General features: G+C 39.7%; 1 protein-coding gene across 1 annotated transcript; it reads left to right on the top strand.

Annotated features, from left to right (window-relative positions):
* Positions 1-2276: 2276 nt before the first annotated feature.
* Positions 2277-15921, top strand: LOC110441756 (tomoregulin-2-like). The gene is made up of 5 exons (XM_021485000.1): positions 2277-2388; positions 3691-3814; positions 11767-12057; positions 12715-12798; positions 15790-15921. The coding sequence occupies exons 1-4, from the start codon at positions 2346-2348 to the stop codon at positions 12794-12796; spliced, it is 540 nt and encodes a 179-aa protein (XP_021340675.1). The 5' UTR covers positions 2277-2345; the 3' UTR covers positions 12797-12798; positions 15790-15921.
* The last annotated feature ends 6137 nt before the right edge of the window (positions 15922-22058 follow it).

The following is a 22058-nucleotide window of genomic DNA, read 5'->3' on the forward strand; positions in this document are numbered from 1 at the left end:
ACGTTTATTAGAATGTATGTCCCTGAAATTGAAAAGACTCCAAGGTCGCCAAGGATTCTGTTGAAATACATTGAATTGTTCTAACTTTTCGTCATTTTCATTAAACATTGTTGAAAGCCATACGTAAAAGTTTGGGGATTCAGACGGCCACGCTAGATGTCATTACCGATATATCCATCTTACTTACCCAGATGTATGCATTCTTCAAAATGAGTTATTTGTCATGAACATCGCAAATGACGAACGTGATTCATCCGATCAAGGATAAAAAGAATAAATCACCGTCAGGAATAATATACTAATGCTATTTATATGACATTAACCCTTTCAACTTTAGTAGACTCTACCATGCATTTATGAGGATGAGTTCATTATGGTCTACGGTGGTGAAAGAGTTAACCTGCGGTTACGGTAGTGACGACAATTATTTTAACTAGTTTTATATGGAAGGGAAGGCAACTCGTGGTGAAGTAACCTTTTGTGAAAAAAATGCTTTTTCGAATCTTGTGTACGCTGTCGTTCTGTTTTTTAAAACTCTTGATTACACAAATAGGGTTAATTTGCATGCAAATATCTTGGATATGACTAATTAACACCGACGAAAAGAGAAAATATAGTAGAAAAAGACAGAAGATAAGAAACAGAAAAGATCACTAGCGGCGTAGTGGAAGCAGTGGAAGCTGCAGATCAATTTTGCCCTCCTCAATGTTCTCTAGAACACACAGAAGATAACCTCCGATTCTGCAGTGCCCTCCTCCCCCCCCCCCACACACACACCACACACATACACACAACACACACACACACACACACTCACACACACTCACACACACACACATCAGTCGCCTCTTTGGAATGCATTAGGATACAGCAGGCCTACCCCCGAATCTGCACGGGTATGCCTATATAAGGAACACACGAATCTGCAAGAGTATGCCTCATCCTCGATATCCAGGTGTTACGCTCACTTTTGCTCTCTGCACCCCTGGAATATGTCATAGCAAAGTTGAAGGCACGAAGATAGCTGGTTGATTGGTCTCAGGAAAAAAAACCTGGCCAATCGCTAGGCTGATACCTGTCCTTTGAAGATTACAAAGGAGCGACACTCGACTTCAAAGCCTGTCAATTTTTTCCGTTACGTAACCGCGATATTCCTTTGGTGTTTATCAAAGGATCGAACTAGTCTTTTTGTCTCATTAACAAAGTGACACACACTGAGCCTTCAGTTTTGCTATGACATATTCCAAGGGTGCAGAGATCGAAAGTGAGCGAAACCCCTAAATATCGAGGATTGGGTATGCCTATATAAGGAACACATATATACTTCCCACGTTTACTATCCAACGTGCCTAGTTATTTAGTACGTATGTAAATATGTTAATTGACATTCTATTAACCTATTCACATATGATTTTATGACAAATAACATTATGAATCTAATGATGATTATGAAAGATGAACGTCATATACACGCGGAATTATACTTACAAAATGTAGTTATAAAAACAGAATTATTACTATGCACCTTACTGCTATTTCATCTTTTTAGGCCTCATCAGTTTTTCAATATATCAATTTTGATCACGGCCCCTTGTTCTCTGGTGGTGTCGGCTGTGAAAATGTTTACTGAAAATCTAGAACATCGGGTTCAACTTTCTCGTTTATCAAATCAATATACCAAGAAGTGTTATCGACTTGGTTAATTTGAGTTTCAAGGTATTTTCCGAGAGGAAAACATCAAGTTTCAGTTAGGTTTGGGTCAACACTTTAACAGTCGAGAAAGCGTCAGAATTCTACAGCAGATACCTCAGGTTATCGTTAGAATCGCAGTGAGAAACCCACGTTTCTGTCAGGATTCCGATTCTGGAATTTGCGTAGACACGAAGCTAAAACAAATCTCCATAATATGATATTAACAGAAGCCTACAGGTTTCTGTTTGGTTTTAAGTATAGTCGATCAACAGAAAGAGGAATTTGAATATACGCTTATATTTTCCAACCACTTCTATGAGATGTCTTTTGCAAATTTTCATATGCGATTTACCTGAATAAAATACAATTAGGATTTTGAGAAAAAAACAAAGCGGGCGCACTGTTAAGTGATATGTTTTCAACTTCATTTTGTTTAACGTATATCATAAACAAAACACACTGATTTTAGTTGAGTTATATAAAGATCCCATTGAGAGGCCTAGTCCTTATCGGTAACAGAAGTGTGACAAGTGGACATGTAAAGGGAGTGTAGAACCTGTTATCTTGAGTAAGATACGAAACCAGATAAAAGATTGCGTGACTCCTCTTTAACCTTATGTACCATTCCTTGGCCGTAATCCTTCCACTCCAAAATGACGTTCATCAAGTTGGTAGCTGTTGTCGCATGTATTGCAGGTAATGGTGATACTAACTATTTACTCGTTATTTTTAAAATGATTTTTATTTATTTTTTTGACATTGCAAACGATGAGACGTCTGCCTTTTTATCTATATTTTCTCCTTAGATATCTGGTGGGGACTGTGTGTGGTCGTAGCGTCATGCTACCGTGGTCATGTTATAACATTTAAGTGAGATGACGTTTCAACAGGTAATTAAGTCACCCGATTGACTGAACTCAGAGGGAATATACGTAACCATCACCAAAGCCAATATTTGTAAAAGTTATAATGATGTAGTTTGTAGACTATGTCGGGGTTTACAAGATAGACAACTTCTTCAAATAACTTAAAAAGGGACCAATTGCCTAAACCGTTAAGGTTACAAATCCTAAAGATGGAGAACCTGAAGTTGTAGATTAATGGACTATTTTGTGTGTATTTATTTTTATAAATATGTTTTTTCACTAGCTAAAAGTGCAACTTGCAATGTGAACATGAAGCTAGCTTTACACTTACAGGTGTACGTTATAATGATTTTCTGGGGGTTTTGGGACAGCCTGTTTCTGCATAATTGTAAAATATATCATTATCTTTTATTGAAATTGATATTCCTTGTTTTCATTTTTTGGAAATAAAGCAATGTTTGATAGGGGGGGGGCAGCTTGTACTTGCATATAAATCTAAAGAAAAAATCACAATGTTGTCATGACATGTCTACATTATGTGCCGTTAAGGCTGTTTTCAGGCACATTGATTTCCGAGGTTTTCATTATTCAATACTTTGCTCAGGTAGGCTTCTGTTTCTTCAAATGTGAATTGAAAGTAGTAGTTAAATGAAATGAAATGAAATGTAAACCCATCGTCAATGTTATTTTCTTTTCAAAAACTTCCACTTACACGCGATGAATTTGACATTGTTTTGTGCCTGCTCTGATCCACAGAAACTGTTTATCTATTTTAATATAAAACTCAAGTTGTTTTATTTCGCTATACAGTACAATATTGCAAACTACGATCGAAGGCCAAAGAAAGATAATTAATACTGCGATTCAAGTTTTAATATTGTGCAGGTTTCCGGTACCGTATGGAAGAGTGATATAAATGTATCTTTACTCAGGTGGGATTAATATATACGGAATCGACGAGTAAAGACACAAGATTGGGTCCCTTATTCCACAGGAGAGTCGGCCATTATGTATTAAACTAGCAGCTGGTACAAAGTCATATATTCAATTAGGTAACCAGGTTTAAAAACAAATGCGTAGAGTGCTGATATTATTTCTTTGCAAAATAAGGCGAACCATACCTCAATTTCAGCATGTTCTGCGCAAAGTTCTAATTGGTTTGACTCGATAAGCTGTCGATACATCGAGGCAAGAGACTGTTACAAATATGGCGACAGCCCAGAGTGTGGAACAGACGGAGTGACGTACAGGAACAGGTATATATATATCACTGCTAAGATAACAAGGTGTCCATTGCAATCTGTTTCTTTGTAGAAGTATATGATAAAGTATAGAATACAAGTTTCATTTACATGCATGTGAGATTTTTCTTGGCTTCGGGTCACCCTCTTGCCTGGAAATTTTCTTTAAAGACGGTATTCCAACCTCCCCAAATATTTGTCAACGGATCCTTATGGTGCGTACAGGTACTACATAAGTGATTGCTTAGATGGTAAACCTAAAAATAACAAGGGGCGGAGGTAAATGTGGCGTTTGGCTTATATTTACAGTTAATTCTATTTAAATTGATATCGAATAGGTAATATCACTATATCAGATGATGTTATCTGATATAATTGTTAATCTTAAGTCCTTAAGAATATCAAATAAATTCAATAGTTTGTTTCAAGGCAATTGTGGAGATTTGAAACTGTTTTGTTATAGACTTCTATCCCAAATTCACCCGAATCAAAGGGGATTAAAAATTGATCTTTGATATTATGTGAAATATAACCGCCACGTAGGTTTACATGCACAAAGTGCAAATCATTGAAATAGTGACATTTCACAAAAAATTATCGTTTTTTTATCATTTATTGATTTCTAGCCGTTATGTAGGTTTTAGCCTACAGGTGCAGAAGGGTGACGCCTTGGTCCTGTTTATTTGCTGGGTGCTTCTTCGGTTAGAGCCCGGCAACTATTTCGAAAAATTTACCTTGACCACCTATATAAAGTAACAAGGATTTAATATGTCAAAACTGATGTTTAAAATCAACAGGTGGTAGCAATAAAGCCGCTTTGGTGGCGCGATCTGCCTTTTCATTACCTGGTATTCCCACATGTCCGGGAACCCAGCATAATGTAATGTGACATTTTGAGGTAATACATGTGCTATGTAAAAATGTTAATATTTTCCTAATTGAGATATTCTTCAAAGTGTTGTGAATGCTAGAACAGATAAAGAATCAGAATAGATTATTGGCTTCGGTACACCACTTTATTTAATGTGTTCATGGGCGAGATAGATAGCGTGGGCTTCTGTAGAAAATAGTGATGCATCATTTGGCAACCGGCATCTAAAAGCGGCATCTGTTGGAACTATGGCTGCGGCGACTTTATGATCGTCTTTCGAACGATGAATATGACCTTGATCAAGGACGATAATAACAGCAATGTCATACAAGACTTCAAACTTGGTCAGACGAAAATGGTTTTAAACTTTTGAAAACTTAAACTGTATGCATGTAATTTTGTCAACTATGAAAACACTATGACAATCAATCTTTAACGTTAGAAGAATCCCCAAATCTCGTTGTACAGGAAACAAAATTACACGAACTCATTTTTGATCCTAATTTATCCTTTATATTGAATAAAAGACACTTAGAGGATAATTGCTGTAAAGCTCTAAACATACTCAAGGTCCTGACCCATACAGATTTGGGTACTGGTCGCGTATTGCTGCGTCTGTACCGGTCACTTAAACGTTTCAAGTTTGAATATGGTTCCACAATTTGCAGATACTTAATCCCATCCCTGCTTAACGTTCAGCATCCAGGTTAATGGCAACAACTGGTTCACCCGCTGTCAGTATAATGTGACCGGACGCAATGTTGTGCTTGGTGCCTTCGGCAATGCATTTTAGTGAGATAGCACTATAAAGTCAGCATAAGATCCGCGCTATTACAAGGAGGCAAATACATAAACATACCCTACCTCCAGCATACATACACGCAAGCACGCAAACACAACACACATGGAGGCACGTCATTAAATAACATTGGCGGTTGGTAGGACCAGGGCATGCGGTTGGTGCTGAGTTCCTTCCGTACAACACTTTCTGCAAGTCTCTGCAAATGAACCATCGCTTGTAGATATCAGCTGAAATCGCACCCTGATAACTTTGCTCATCAACAATGTTTTAATACAAATAATGGTAATCATTTTGACAGAAACGAATATTTGATCCAACATTTTTGGCATTCGATTTCAAAAACTAATGGCAACGTCACATTTAGACATCTTTATTCCCCTTAGAAATCAAAAGCATACCAGATGTTCGCCCGTTGACAATTCAAACACCAAATGTGGAGCTATGGCTACAACAATAGAAAAATCTATTTTGCGAATACACATTACAACCTCCGCCACACATCCTTAAAGTACACTGAGGCTCAAAAGATGGAAGGAAAGTCGTAGTAGCTTGTGTTGTAGCTAACAGAACTTTATCCTGCTGGCCTTTTGATTGCGGATCTATTTTGATCAAAGAAATAACAGCAAGTCGACTTGCCCTGAATGATATCGAAACTATGCTGATCAGAAAAGCTACAATTTAAAGCGATTCGTCAGCTGTCCTTCTAGGTATAAATTCTCGTAATTTTGATAAGTCACAATCAGCAGCTCATCCATATATCAACTCTGTTGCAGAATACTATCATATAATGTTTCTATAGGTCCCTCATCATGTCGGAATCGGTGGAAACGAATTTGTCGCCAAAGTTGCAAAAGCACCACTTTACCTGCACACCCCTGCAGGTCGGGGATTGAGAAAAAAATACGCCTGGTGCTATCCACTGCATCGATCGTAAGAGGCGGCTAATTTGGGAACCCTACAGCATTGAGGCCTTGCATTTGTGTCCTCTGCTTATAATAATAATAATAATAGTATACAACATTTATATAGCGCCCTATATAATTTGTAAAATTACTCTAAGGCGCTTTACAACATATGGATAATAGTAATGGTTATAATTGTGAAAACAAACAACAAAGGCTTGCAATCACTTTCATACATTTAACAAGCAATGTGCACATAATTGAACAAATAAAAGGGTGGTATTTACATGACGTCTTTGCAAAGATTCTAAAATGCAGACGTGAAGAGGTGAGTTTTTATGTCCCTCTTGAACTTGGCCAGGGTATTCGACTTCCTAATAGCAGATGGTAAGCTATTCCACAACGTAGCCGAAACCCTCCCAAAGCATCTGTTTCCGTAGGTCACAGTACGAGATTTTGGGACACACAACAAAGATTCTGACTCCGACCGCAGTGATCTTGACGGCTGATACAGGGTAGCAAGCTCCTGTAGGTACTGAGGAGCTGTTCCATTCAGTGCCTTGTATGTGTCTACCAGAATTTTATACTGCGACCTGTATCGTTCAGGTAACCAGTGCAACGAATAAAGCGCATGTGTGATGTGCTCTCTCTTTCGAGTACGAGTAACTAGCCGTGCTGCAGTGTTCTGGACCCTCTGCAGACGACTAGTTAGTTTGTCAGATATACCACAGAGCAGGGCGTTACCATCATCCAACCGAGAGGTAACAAGTGAATGCACCAAAATCGTGCATGCATCTACAGTTAGAAACTGCCGAGTACAGCCGATGATCCTGTTCTGGTAGTAACAGGATTTGTTTCTCCATGTTCAGAGAACTGTCAAAGTATACCCCTAGGTTTTTAACAGCTGGAACAGTCTAAATAGTTCTGGCACCAACCTTGAGCTGGAGAGCCATTGTTTGCTGACACTTTGGGGAAAAGACAACTAGTTCCGTCTTTTCCTGATTAAGTTTAAGCATGTTGGCGTTCATCCATATACTGATATCTGTCAGACAAGCTTCCAGACTTTCTGAGACTGTATTCCAACTGTCCTGTGGTTTTATGAACATGTAAATTTGTGTGTCATCGGCATAGCAATAATAGAGAAGGCTATGGCGACGACAAAGTCTCCAATCGGTTTGGAGTTCATACAATATGCTTGGGGACACAATAGCGACAAACATTAATCTGCTTCACCCTTTGCAATATTTGGAATCTCTGTATTTTTCTCTATTTTTACTTACGTTTTGTTTCTTGCCGCCTTCCTTTGAATTACCTCATGTTTGACTTTGATGTTGAATGTCCGCCCAGTTGTGGAATCAGTGTGTTCCATCCCCATGTAAGAACATATCAAAGTCCTTAAAACTGGAAGTTGTTATTCCCTGCTTAACGTTCAGCATTTTGGGAAATTGCAACATCTGGTTTATCCGTTATCTGTATGATTTGCTGGATACCTTCGATATGGTATATCAGTGAGGTAGCACTATAAAGTCGGCGCTACCACAAGGAGGTAAAGATATCAGCATACCATGTCTCCAGCACACAGTAACACACGCATGCATACACAAACACACACACACGTCCTAAATGTGTGGAACAAACGGATCGTCTGTTTTTTATTATAAAATTTCGGGTATAAATCCTGGCTGCCCTGCGAAAAATTGTGCACACCTTCCAAGGCTTTGTCAAGGCTTGTAAGCAGCATCAGATTACTGGGTCCGAAACTTATTTCATAAACTAACAACTCAGGTCAAATCAGTTCAATCGCTTCGACCGCAATAAACGAAAGCGGTTCTGTTGACAGAACGTTACGCCCAATACAACCAACCATCCTAACTTGCAACCAAGTAACCATTTTTAATACTTTACTCTGGTATTGAACCTGATATTACCAGTTTCATCAAACGTAACTGGCATCAAAGATGGTCAGATAATGTTAATGGTTAACTCTTTGTAATTTAACCCACTGTGCGGTTCAAACAACCGTAGCAAAGAAGACTTTTTTGAAGAGGTCGTCGTTTCACGACTTTGCACAGGACATACATATTATACGCATGCAAATTTGTTTTGGGGACAAGAGCAGCCCTTTTGTCATTCATGTCATTCATACAAACATTACTGTGCCTCACATATTAATTATGTGATGATTTTAGACAGATTCGAGACGAATATTATCTTGTGTATAATATGAAAATATTGTTCTACTCAATAAATTAGTTATGTATATTGGTTTAAACCATACTAATATTTTTTTTAGTATATATTTTTTTATAATATCTGACCATTTCGCTGTATATGTTCAGTTATATGTTCAGTTTTTGATCTTTTCCTATTAAATTTCTTTTTTGTTTGTATAAGGTTTAACTATAGTTTTTCTATCTTTAAAGAAGCCTAAAAGCCATTGTGCATTTTTTAGTCGGTCTTGCTATATTAGTAACACTAGAGTTAAATACTGGAATTCAAAGTTTGACAAATATATAGTTATAACTGCATGTCGTGCTCTTCTGGTCCCAAACAGAGTGAAAAAGGTACTTTTCCAAAGTAAAATATAATATAAAGATATTTAAATCTCGATAAAACACGTTTTGCTGGATGGTATCTAGGGGTTTAACAGATAGTATAATAATATGACGTCACAATCACGTTTCGACAGGAGAAATCTTGTGCCAACTGAGAACGAGTAACAGATAACCTATGTTGGTAACACTAGTTTGGAGCACATTATAAACAGAATTGAAGTAAACTTAATTCCCTTACAGAGAAAACTTAACCGGAGTGGTGCTATTCCTTATTGTCTAGCCGGGCTTACTTCAAGTCCGAGAATTGAGATTTGTCTGGCATATCCTACTTAGATGAGATCATTCGTTCTCCCGTTATTTCAACAACATGTCGAAAAACACTATGTTCGTTATGTTGTAACCTGTTCATGTCGGGGTTTACACATAATCGATCCCGTTGAAAGCTAAATGTAACAAAAGTAGCGCATTGCTTTTTTGTCTGGCTGCTGTCTGGTATACCTTTAGGTATGACATAGAAACGGAGACGAAATTTGAACAGGTATTAGGGGAGACAATTGGATGCATGTTGGGAGAATAGAAGGAGCGTCTCCTACGGTTAATCAAACTTCCATTAAAACTAGTCAACCATGAATATCGACACTCGATTTTCCTGTCTTGTCCATTCGCTAAGAAGGATTATATTATCTGTCTTGCCCTCACGGTAGGAAGGATTTCTATATCTGTCTTGCCCTCAGAGTAGTAGGAAGGATTATATTATCTGTCTTGTCCTCACAGTCGAAAGGATTTTATTATCTGTCTTGTTCTCACAGTCGAAAGGATTTTATTATCTGTCTTGCCCTCACAGTTGGAGGGATTTTATTATCTGTCTTGCCCTCACGGTAGGAAGGATTATATCATCTGTCTTGTTCTCACAGTCCAAAGGATATTATTATCTGTCTTGCCCGCACAGTCGGAAAGATGCTATTATCTGTCTTGCCTTCACAGTAGGAAGGTTTTTATTTTATCATCTATATTATTAGTTATAGAGTCAGTTACTGACCCTCTACAGAACCATAGAGGGTCAGTAAGATTTATAGGGGCGAGGGTGGAGCCCGAACCTCCTATACATCTTACTGACCCTCTATGGTTCTGTAGAGGGTCAGTAACTGACTATATAACGAATTAACGCATCGAGGACCCTTTTTGCTTAAAATGAAAGTCGCTTCGCGTTAATCTCTCCATCGTTGTCTGTCAATGTCGCCGAAACGCTTAGATAAGGGGACGGCCCCACGCTAAAACAAAAGACGGTCCCTGGCGACAACGTATTACTATTTTTGCCTGGCGTAGGGGAGGCAACTCCTATCATCTAACGATACAATGTAGCGAATCCTTTTTAGAATAGTCAGGTACCCGTATCTGTTGTTTTAGTTTTAAAGCGGTGAGCAATGGGCGGCCATATTGCCCTATAATGGCATCCTACTGACCCTCTATAGAAAATTAGAGGGTCACCACGTGACAGCTCTAAACCAATGTTTTTTTCGGACATTTTTGTCCCAGGTGCGATAAAGTACATTACACCACCTACCGGTAGCATGAAATTCATTAGGCCTATCATTGGTTGTCAGTATGAGAAGAACTTGAGAACGGATTTTCCCTTCCCCCAGCATTTGGGAACATATATTCTCAAAAAGGAGCGTCTGGTCGCGCCAGATGACGTCCGAAACCGGAAATAGTGTCCGCACAAAAGTGATCTGCGTAAGAAAATAGTCCATCATAAACATATCAATACAACGTTACGGAGAAAAATATGAAAATAACAACATCATTTCAGGTGTAAATGTGCATATGGAAAAAAGCCAATGACGATAGGATTGTTTAAAAGAAAATCTACTTAGATTTAAGGTTCATTGTATTCCTTCGCGAAAAAAGGTATATTTGTTTACGTTTGTCATAGGCGATCGTTGACCATTGAACTTAGAAGTCATTTGGAAAACATGGTGTTTGGTTGAGTTTTTTAAATGGAGAAATATATAAGGTAAAAATGATAAATAGTTTAGCATACAGTATTTTCAGTGTTTGTCGTTCGAACAATTTTCTCATCGCTCGCACGTACATTGTAGATAAAATCTCTAGTCCACCTGCGGTGGCCTCTCGATCTTATCAACGTGCTCGCGATGAGAAAATTGTTCTCACAAAAAAAACACCTGAAAATACAGTGTGATTATCAATAAATCTGTCTTGCTCGCAAATTCGGAAGGATTTTATTATCTTTCTTGCCCTCACAGTCGGAAGGATTTGATTATCTGATTTGCCCTTACACTTGGAAGGATTTTATTTCCCTCCCAATATTCATATAATTTTCACCCGTTTAAGATGTTAAAGATTACTCCCAAACTAAAACATCGCCAAATCGAGGCTGTACATACATTACCCATTCTTATTACTTGACCTTTGGGCAACAAAATGAAGAATTATAATAATATAACACTTTTCGAAACAGTCAATATCTCTACAATTCGTACCTACCTAAAACTGTTGGTCTGTTCAAAACGATACAACTTACCATAGTGACTTCTTCTTTTCAAGTTGATGTTTGTCTTTTCCTTTTCGTTCGTTTGATGCCATTTTCTTTAACATGTTTCATTTACTTGTTATTGACCCTAATGACCTCATTTGTGTTGATGTGACCAATAGACGTCATAACGTAACAACAGCAAAAGAGATATGACGTCACAATAATAACTCAGCGGGAGTTCAGCCATATTGCAAATGTTGATAATAAATGTTAATGAACACGTTATGGATAATATTGGAGGTATCTCTTATACAAATTATTTGACATTTTTATTCTTTCACAGGTGTGATTTCTCCAAGGCCCACTGTGACAACAGGGATTTACACGTGTATGCTTACACTTCCTGTGCCAACGTAACGCTACCCGGAGGATCGCCATCTACCGTCGCCCCAGTAACCGTCACCCCTGGTGGTAATGGTGGAGTAGTTACCTCTATGCCCGCCGTTACCTCGCCTCCTTTCTTGAGTGGATCGGAAGCCGTCCTGGATTTCATCTGTTTAGAGATCAGTCATGAGAAATGTGGTACAGAGTCGGAGCCTATTTGTGGAAGTGATTTCAGGACATACGACAATGCGTACGTAAAACATGTGCTTGAAACGATATCCCCACAACTAGGTCTGGGAGAGGGATTTAATACACTCTGATTAAATCAGCATCACAATACACGCATTGAATCAAATGTCGTTGTTTCAAACAGTATGACCCCAGGAAACAGACGAAAACACGGAGCTGTCTTCCTCGTGTCCGACTCATTACAGTTCCTCCCATTTCTTCAGTAGCTGATACGTTAAGATCAGAGCTTAGGTCTATACATTTTTTTAACCCAATATTTCATCTTTAACATTTATAACGGTATACAATTGCCAATATATAATCCTACCAAATCTAGATTGCTTTCATATCATCTATGAATTCGAATAGCATGGGCCATGTGTTGACGTCATCATTTTATTGAGACGTAATTGAAAGAATACCTCTAACCCTCTCTGAAAAACGACTGTTCTGTCAATTAAATAGGTATACACGAATAAATACTGAATTTTGGTAAATTTATTGAATTTCTGTGAATTTAATAAACACGTATGGCTGAGTCAACACTAGCTGTTGGGTTAACATCAGCATTTGCATAAACATAGATGTAGAGTTATAATAAGTAGTCGGATTTACATTAGCCTTTTAAAATGATGCTAATCTATGGCGTTCAATTTTCTTTTAATTTCATTTGTTACAGGTGTGAATACCAGAAGGCCAAGTGTACCCACAGGGAGCTCCACGTGCTTACATACCACAACTGCCCCACGGGCACCATGTAAAGGTACATTAAATGTCCAATTATCTCCCTGTAACGGTACATAACATCACCTCACGACCTGTTCTAACATCTCCCTGTAAAGGTGTATTACATCAGAACACGACCTGTCCCATCATCTCCCTATAAGGTACAGTACTTCAACACACGACCTGTCCAATCATCTACATGTAAAGGTACATTCAATAAACACACGACCTGAACCATCATTTACCATTAAAGGTACATAACATAAACACACGACCTGTCCCACCACCACCCTGTAAAGGTACATTCCATCAACACACGACCTGACCAATCATCACCCTGTAAAGGTACATAACATAAACACACGACCTGTCCCACCATCACCCTGTAAAGGTACATTCCATCAGCACACGACCTGACCAATCATCACCCTGTAAAGGTACATAACATAAACACACGACCTGTCCCACCATCACCCTGTAAAGGTACATTCCATCAACACACGACCTGACCAATCATCTCCCTGTGAAGGTACATTCCATCAGCACACGACCTGTCCCATTATCATCCTGTAAAGGCACATTCCATCAACACACGACCTGACCAATCATCTCCCTACAGCGTGGGAGAGACTGGTGTGGTTTATACAGCGTGGGAGAGTCTGTAAAGGTACATTTAATAAACACATGACCAGACCAATCATCTACCTCTAAAGGTACATTCCATCAACTCACGACCTGACCCATCATTTACCTGTAACGGTACAGCACTTCAACACACGACCTGTCCCACCATCACCCTGTAAAGGTACATTCCATCAACACACGACCTGTCCCATTATCATCCTGTAAAGGTACATTCCATCAACACACGACCTGTCCCATTATCACCCTGTAAAGGTACATTCCATCAACACACGACCTGTCCCATTATCATCCTGTAAAGGTACATTACATCAACACACGACCTGTCCCATTATCATCCTGTAAAGGTACATTCCATCAACACACGACATGTTCCCCCATCACCCTGTAAAGGTACATTCCATCAACACACGACCTGTCCCATTATCATCCTGTAAAGGTACATTACATCAACACACGACCTGTCCCATTATCATCCTGTACAGGTACAGTACTTCAACACACGACCTGTCCCATTATCACCCTGTACAGGTACAGTACTTCAACACACGACCTGTCCCATTATCATCCTGTAAAGGTACATTACATCAACACACGACCTGTCCCATTATCATCCTGTACAGGTACAGTACTTCAACACACGACCTGTCCCATTATCACCCTGTACAGGTACAGTACTTCAACACACGACCTGTCCCATTATCATCCTGTAAAGGTACATTACATCAACACACGACCTGTCCCATTATCATCCTGTACAGGTACAGTACTTCAACACACGACCTGTCCCATTATCACCCTGTACAGGTACAGTACTTCAACACACGACCTGTCCCATTATCATCCTGTAAAGGTACATTACATCAACACACGACCTGTCCCATTATCATCCTGTACAGGTACAGTACTTCAACACACGACCTGTCCCATTATCACCCTGTACAGGTACAGTACTTCAACACACGACCTGTCCCATTATCATCCTGTAAAGGTACATTACATCAACACACGACCTGTCCCATTATCATCCTGTACAGGTACAGTACTTCAACACACGACCTGTCCCATTATCACCCTGTACAGGTACAGTACTTCAACACACGACCTGTCCCATTATCATCCTGTAAAGGTACATTACATCAACACACGACCTGTCCCATTATCATCCTGTACAGGTACAGTACTTCAACACACGACCTGTCCCATTATCACCCTGTACAGGTACAGTACTTCAACACACGACCTGTCCCATTATCATCCTGTAAAGGTACATTACATCAACACACGACCTGTCCCATTATCATCCTGTACAGGTACAGTACTTCAACACACGACCTGTCCCATTATCACCCTGTACAGGTACAGTACTTCAACACACGACCTGTCCCATTATCATCCTGTAAAGGTACATTACATCAACACACGACCTGTCCCATTATCATCCTGTACAGGTACAGTACTTCAACACACGACCTGTCCCATTATCACCCTGTACAGGTACAGTACTTCAACACACGACCTGTCCCATTATCATCCTGTAAAGGTACATTACATCAACACACGACCTGTCCCATTATCATCCTGTACAGGTACAGTACTTCAACACACGACCTGTCCCATTATCATCCTGTAAAGGTACATTACATCAACACACGACCTGTCCCATTATCATCCTGTACAGGTACAGTACTTCAACACACGACCTGTCCCATTATCACCCTGTACAGGTACAGTACTTCAACACACGACCTGTCCCATTATCACCCTGTACAGGTACATTACATCAGCACACGACCTGTTCCCCCATCTTTCTGTACAGGTACAGTACTTCAACACACGACATGTCCCCCCATCTTTCTGTACAGGTCAAATAACTACAAACTTTTTGGGAATATTTTATCCAGGTTGTAACTTTTAAACAATTAAATATATCATAAAGAAACTTGCACCTAGAGATGATGTGTAATGTGCCTATTAGATTACTGTGACGTTGATATCAAGATCAAATGTTAATAAGTGCACACTTTACATTGATAACCTTTAAACTGCAAGGACATTGTGTCTTTCCCCGTTGTAGCGTTCTGCGTTGATTCATATATGTATTATATAATGTATCTGTAGGGAGTTTCCCTAATAACATAAATGTATTTAATTAAATTGTAGATAAACGGTCATTTGATTTCATTAACGCATTTCCATTTTGAAAGCATATCGGCTAATAATGGGAGACATATGCTGTTTTATTTTCAAAAACAAACCTCTAGTTTATTATATTGCGTTAAGCTAACAGATCAGAAATGCTACATTTATAAAATGACAAATAGAGCAGGAATGAACACTCTATTAATAATAAATTCTTTTCAAGTTTTATTGTTATTTTTTTCAGATTGGCTGATCAAGAATATAATGATGATAAATAAAACGTATATCCCAGAGAGTATAGTTAGCGTGTTATCTGTGTGACAAGGGGTTCGTGTTGTTCAACACCTATATTTCAGGTGGGGGTCTGGTTGGGTTCTGTGTATTTTCTCCACTCTCCTCCCAACTCTTTTTATTCCCCGCAGTATGAATATGTAATTAAAAAAAAATATTCACAATTGTTGCCTACATAAGTATTTGTTTCTCATGTATGCTTCTTTTAATTAAAATCCTATGGTCTTGTACATAGGGCGGTCACATAAACACCCAAGTAGAGTACAAACAATACCAAATTGATGTGGCATGTTTTCTGACTCGTCCATTAAGAAGACATACAAGGATTGTATTTGCCACGCTTTTTCTATTTCACAAACCGACGTTTCCTCTTATTTAATTGACGCTAGTCATGTGACTTCCAGTGTTTGTAAGCTCCAGGTATTCCGGTCTATGACTTCGTCAGCGACAGGCGCGGAAATTCAAGTGGCAATGTATTACTGTGTCATAGACGGCTGCTGTAATCATAAACACATAAACAGGGAAAACATGACTAGTCAAGCTTCTTTCCTTTCCAAATAATATAATGAAAGGCTGGTAAAAGTATTTCAGATATTCTAAATGTCATCTTCGAAATGAGTCACGCCCACGTAGTTCTTTTCACCCTAGGAATATATCATGACAAAGCGAAGTCACGAAGTATGCTATTAGATTAATATCGGGTATAAAAATTGACTAATCGCTAGGCTGGCTCATGTCTTTGAAAATTACAGAGGAGTGACACCCGACTTCAAGCTGATATATTTTACAGTCATGCTGTCGAGTGATTATGTTGAGGGTAGAAAGGATAAAAGAGCGTACATTGTAACCCCTGGAATATCGAGGATGTATTTGTTGTAACCTCAATATTTTTGTTAGTGTCATGGATGTAGAATTTTCGGATATGATTTCATTGTGTGTTGTTTAACTTTCACGACTCGGCGAACCAAGTAAAATAACCCTCGCTTGAATCTGGCGGAGTTACAACATCTACAAAGTAAGGGAGACAACTCGAATTTGTACAATGTACATTTTAGCATCTTTTCGGTGAAATATTGAACATTAGCAGTATAATCCATTGGGTAATGCAGCAATAACTTCCTCGGTAATGGAATAAGCTAATTGTGACGTAACAAAAAAAGTTGATTGTGCTGTATTTGAATTTAATTGTAATTCGGTCTCTTGAAAACATCAGAAACGTCCGTATTGCTCGAGTAGCAATTTACCAAGGGGACAATGCAAAATATTCTCTGTATATCAAATTCGTCCTAACAGTTTGTGAAATATGTTATAAATCTTCAGGATAACTTGATTTATCTCCCCATTGATAACAGGACCCAAGAGGAAATATGCTAAAAAACACGGGGTTTTAAGAAAATGATGAAAAAATACTGCTCAATTCGGAGATTAAATACTACACAAGGGAGGGAGGCAACTTGGTTTCAGAAAATTGCAAACATTGAATTGATTTTGGAAAGCAATTTGAAAATGATTAACGTTCTTTCCCACTCCCCTATTCCTGTTGGTGTCTATCTGGGCACCCGTCGTCATGGTGACCATACGTTGTTTGTATTACAAAGACGTTCAACCCAAAACAATCAAATATTGACGGAAATGAGAATAAATCTTTGCCATTTCAGCTGATATAATAAAGTAGTTAAACACGTAACAACTGGTTTTATTTCAGATCATGTGTACATATATACACATGCAGGAATTGCAGTTATTGTAAATCAAATACCGTCGTGCCGAGAAAGCTATACAAGACTTGAGTAGGTCTTCACGCACTGTCATCCTGTCACGTTGGAGAGTCAAACATTAACTATCAACTATCAACTTTTATTAAGATGCACCTGTATTCCAGACGAAAACGTGATATAGAATGTAAAATGTTTATTCGAAAGAGCGAGATTGGAGTTTCATTTCATTTTACAGTGAACGTTTCTTTATATTGATTCAGGCGGTTAACTGATAACAAGGGTGAAATATTGATTTAAAACATTTTGAATTGACAATGAATCATGCATACATACAAATATCATTTCATCTCGAACAATGGAGTAGATTTTATGAGGGATCGTTATATACGAACTCTAACATGACTACATCTATGGAGACACTATTTTACTTCTACGAATCACATTTTCCCAAACAGACAGTCTCCATATACTACAGCAGTAGAAAAGAACTCGTACACTTCATACAATGTAAGAGTTACCGGTCTTTGTATGCAAGCAATCCTGAGGTTCGTAGTCGATATGGTTTTAAACCATACTATTTTTTGTGTGTTGAAAGTACACCGACTCTCGAACCCGACAGAAGTAAGTATAATTGAGGCAACCTAACGACAAACAGATAAAACACATCAATATTTAAAACTGTGCATATTAGCTTCACATATCACTTAAATCCACAGTGTTGAAAATGTCATAAAATCAAACAAGTGTAGCCAACATCAGTATTTTAATCACAATAAAACAGTTTATCATAAAAGCTAGACAAAAAAGCCTGTAAAAGTGAATTGAAATGAAACTCCGTGTTCCTTTGTGGTTGCTGTACCTACATGTAATTACCATGAAACTCCGTGTACCTTTGTGGTTGCTGTACCTACATGTAATTACCATGAACCTCCGTGTACCTTTGTGGTTGCTGTACCTACATGTAAATACCATGAAACTCCGAGTACCGTTGTGGTTGCTGTACCTACATGTAATTACCATTAAACTCCGTATACCTTTGTGGTTGCTGTACCTACATGTAATTACCATGAAACTCCGTGTACCTTCATGGTTGCTGTACCTACATGTAATTACAACGAAACTCCGTGTACCTTTGTGGTTGCTGTTCCTACATGTAATCACCATGAAACTCCTTGCACCTTTGTGGTTGCTGTACCTACATGTAATTACCATGAAACTTCGAGTACCTTTGTGGTTGCTGTACCTACATGTAATTACCATAAAACTACATGTACCTTTGTGGTTGCTGTACCTGCATGTAATTACCATACAACTCCATGTACCTTTGTGGTTGCTGTACCTGCATGTTATTGCCATACAACTCCATGTACCTTTGTGGTTGCTGTACCTACATGCAATTACCATACAACTCCATGTACCTTTGTGGTTGCTGTACCTACATGTAATTACCATACAACTCCATGTACCTTTGTGGTTGCTGTACCCACAAATATAGTATCATTCGGATCTCGGATCTCTTTGCCCTTTTTCTTCGTATACTGATCCGATCAGTTTAGCGAAAGATTGCGAAGTAATGACGCATTGTCCCCCGCCCCGCATAAACAAAACCCCCAGAAAATAAAGCATATATCTTGAACTTCTCACTTAGATCAAAAAGATGAATTAAAATAGATCCATTTGACACACTTGCTGTTCGTGTATTAAAAAACTTGGAAAATCTGAAGTAAAGAAGACACATGTTTATGTAATCAAATACTCGTTGGATATGTTTGAAGAAGATGTAGATCAGAAATGGCCTTGAGTTCCATTTCCCGGAAATGGCCGAGTCTGGTCCGACTGAAGATAACATTCGTATTTATAGGAGGTAATGTTCTGACCCTATGTGTAAGGTATAGTCTCCATTTTCAAGGGAGATAACTATAGCTCTCTCTCTAACTCTATATGGTGGCATTCATCTTAAAGTCGTATGCACGTATTAAAATACAAAATTGAGAGAATTTCAACATATATAAACCTCTAAACATGAATAATATAGTGTATGCTTTCTAAATCGAACACCTCCAGGATCAATACCTTTGTTCGAAATATATAAATTTTTAGTCACTCGTTTCCAATTTAAATTAAAAACATATACAGCGATTTATTTAAGTTCCACAGCTAAACATACTCAAAATATCATAGTAAATACAGCGTGGGAGAGTCTGGTGTGGTTTATACAGCGTCAGAGAGTCTGGTGTGGTTTATACAGCGTGGGAGAGTCTGGTGTGGTTTATACAGCATGGGAGAGACTGGTGTGGTTTATACAGCGTGGGAGAGACTAGTGTGGTTTATACAGCGTGGGAGAGACTGGTGTGGTTTATACAGCATGGGAGAGACTGTGTGGTTTATACAGCGTGGGAGAATCTGGTGTGGTTTATACAGCGTGGGAGAGACTGGTGTGGTTTATACAGCGTGGGAGAGACTGGTGTGGTTTATACAGCGTGGGAGAGTATGGTATGGTTTATACAGCGTGGAAGAGTCTGGTGTGTTTTATACAGCGTGGGAGAGTCTGGTGTGGTTTATACAGTGTGGGGGAGTCTGGGGTGGTTTATACAGCGTGGGAGAGACTGGTGTCGTTTATACAGCGCCGGGGAGACTGGTGTGGTTTATTCAGCGTGGGAGAGACTGATGTGGTTTATACAGCGTGGGAGAGACTGGGGTGGTTTATACAGCGTGGGAGAGTATGGTATGGTTTATACAGCGTTGGAGAGTATGGTATGGTTTATACAGCATGGGAGAGTCTGGTGTGGTTTATACAGCGTGGGAGAGACTGGTATGGTTTATACAGCATGGGAGAGACTGGTGGGGTTTATACAGCGTGGGAGAGTCTGGTGTGGTTTATACAGCGGGGGAGAGTATGGTATGGTTTATACAGCGTGGGATAGTCTGGTGTGGTTTATACAGCGAGGGAGAGACTGGTGTGGTTTATACAGCGTGGGAGAGACTGGTGTGGTTTATACAGCGTTGGAGAGTCTGGTGTGGTTTATACAGCGTGGGATAGTCTGGTGTGGTGTATACAGCGTGGGAGAGACTGGTGTGGTTTATACAGCGAGGGAGAGACTGGTGTGGTTTATACAGCGTGGGAGAGTCTGGTGTGGTTTATACAGCGTGGGAGAGTATGGTATGGTTTATACAGCGAGGGAGAGACTGGTGTGGTTTATTTAGCGTGGGAGAGACTGGGGTGGTTTATACAGCGTGGGAGAGTCTGGTGTGGTGTATACAGCGTGGGAGAGACTGGTGTGGTTTAAACAGCGTGGGAGAGTCTGGTGTGGTTTATACAGCGTGGGAGAGACTGGTGTGGTTTATACACAGCGTGGGATAGTCTGGTGTGGTGTACAGCGTGGGATAGTCTGGTGTGGTTTATTTAGCGTGGGAGAGACTGGTGTGGTTTATACAGCGTGGGATAGTCTGGTGTGGTGTATACAGCATGGGATAGTCTGGTGTGGTTTATACAGCGAGGGAGAGACTGGTGTGGTTTATACAGCGAGGGAGATACTGGTGTGGTTTATTTAGCGTGGGAGAGACTGGTGTGGTTTATACAGCGTGGGATAGTCTGGTGTGGTGTATACAGCATGGGATAGTCTGGTGTGGTTTATACAGCGAGGGAGAGACTGGTGTGGTTTATTTAGCGTGGGAGAGACTAGTATGGTTTATACAGCGTGGGAGAGTCTGGTGTGGTTTATTTAGCGTGGGAGAGACTGGTGTGGTGTATACAGCGTGGGAGAGACTGGTGTGGTTTATACAGCGTGGGAAAGTATGGTATGGTTTATACAGCGTGGGAGAGTCTGGTGTGTTTTATTTAGCGTGGGAGAGACTGGTGTGGTGTATACAGCGGGGGAGAGTATGGTATGGTTTATACAGCGTGGGAGAGACTGGTGTGGTTTATACAGCGGGGGAGAGTATGGTATGGTTTATACAGCGTGGGAAAGGCTGGTGTGTTTTATTTAGCGTGGGAGAGACTGGTGTGGTGTATACAGCGGGGGAGAGACTGGGGTGGTTTATACAGCGGGGGAGAGTATGGTATGGTTTATACAGCGTGGGAGAGTCTGGGGTGTTTTATTTAGCGTGGGAGAGACTGGTGTGGGTTATACAGCGGGGGAGAGTATGGTATGGTTTATACAGCGTGGGAGAGTCTGGGGTGTTTTATTTAGCGTGGGAGAGACTGGTGTGGGTTATACAGCGGGGGAGAGTATGGTATGGTTTATACAGCGTGGGAGAGTCTGGTGTGGTTTATTTAGCGTGGGAGAGACTAGTATGGTTTATACAGCGTGGGAGAGTCTGGGGTGTTTTATTTAGCGTGGGAGAGACTGGTGTGGGGTATACAGCGTGGGAGAGACTGGTGTGGTTTATACAGCGCGGGAGAGTCTAGTGTGGTTTATACAGCATGGGAGAGTCTGGTGTGGTTTATACACCGTGGGAGAGTTTGGTGTGGTTTATACAGCGTGCATGGGAGAGTATGGTGTGG

Source organism: Mizuhopecten yessoensis, unplaced genomic scaffold, assembly GCF_002113885.1.
Source record: "Mizuhopecten yessoensis strain PY_sf001 unplaced genomic scaffold, ASM211388v2 scaffold716119, whole genome shotgun sequence".
NCBI classification, from domain to species: domain Eukaryota; kingdom Metazoa; phylum Mollusca; class Bivalvia; order Pectinida; family Pectinidae; genus Mizuhopecten; species Mizuhopecten yessoensis.

Excerpts from the sequence above, each read along its gene's own strand:
- LOC110441756 (XM_021485000.1), top strand. The coding sequence starts at position 2,346 with ATGACGTTCATCAAGTTGGTAGCTGTTGTCGCATGTATTGCAG. Across the intron at positions 2,389-3,690 it reads TGTTGTCGCATGTATTGCAG|CATGTTCTGCGCAAAGTTCT; the intron begins GTAATGGTGATA and ends CCTCAATTTCAG. Across the intron at positions 12,058-12,714 it reads TTCAGGACATACGACAATGC|GTGTGAATACCAGAAGGCCA; the intron begins GTACGTAAAACA and ends CATTTGTTACAG.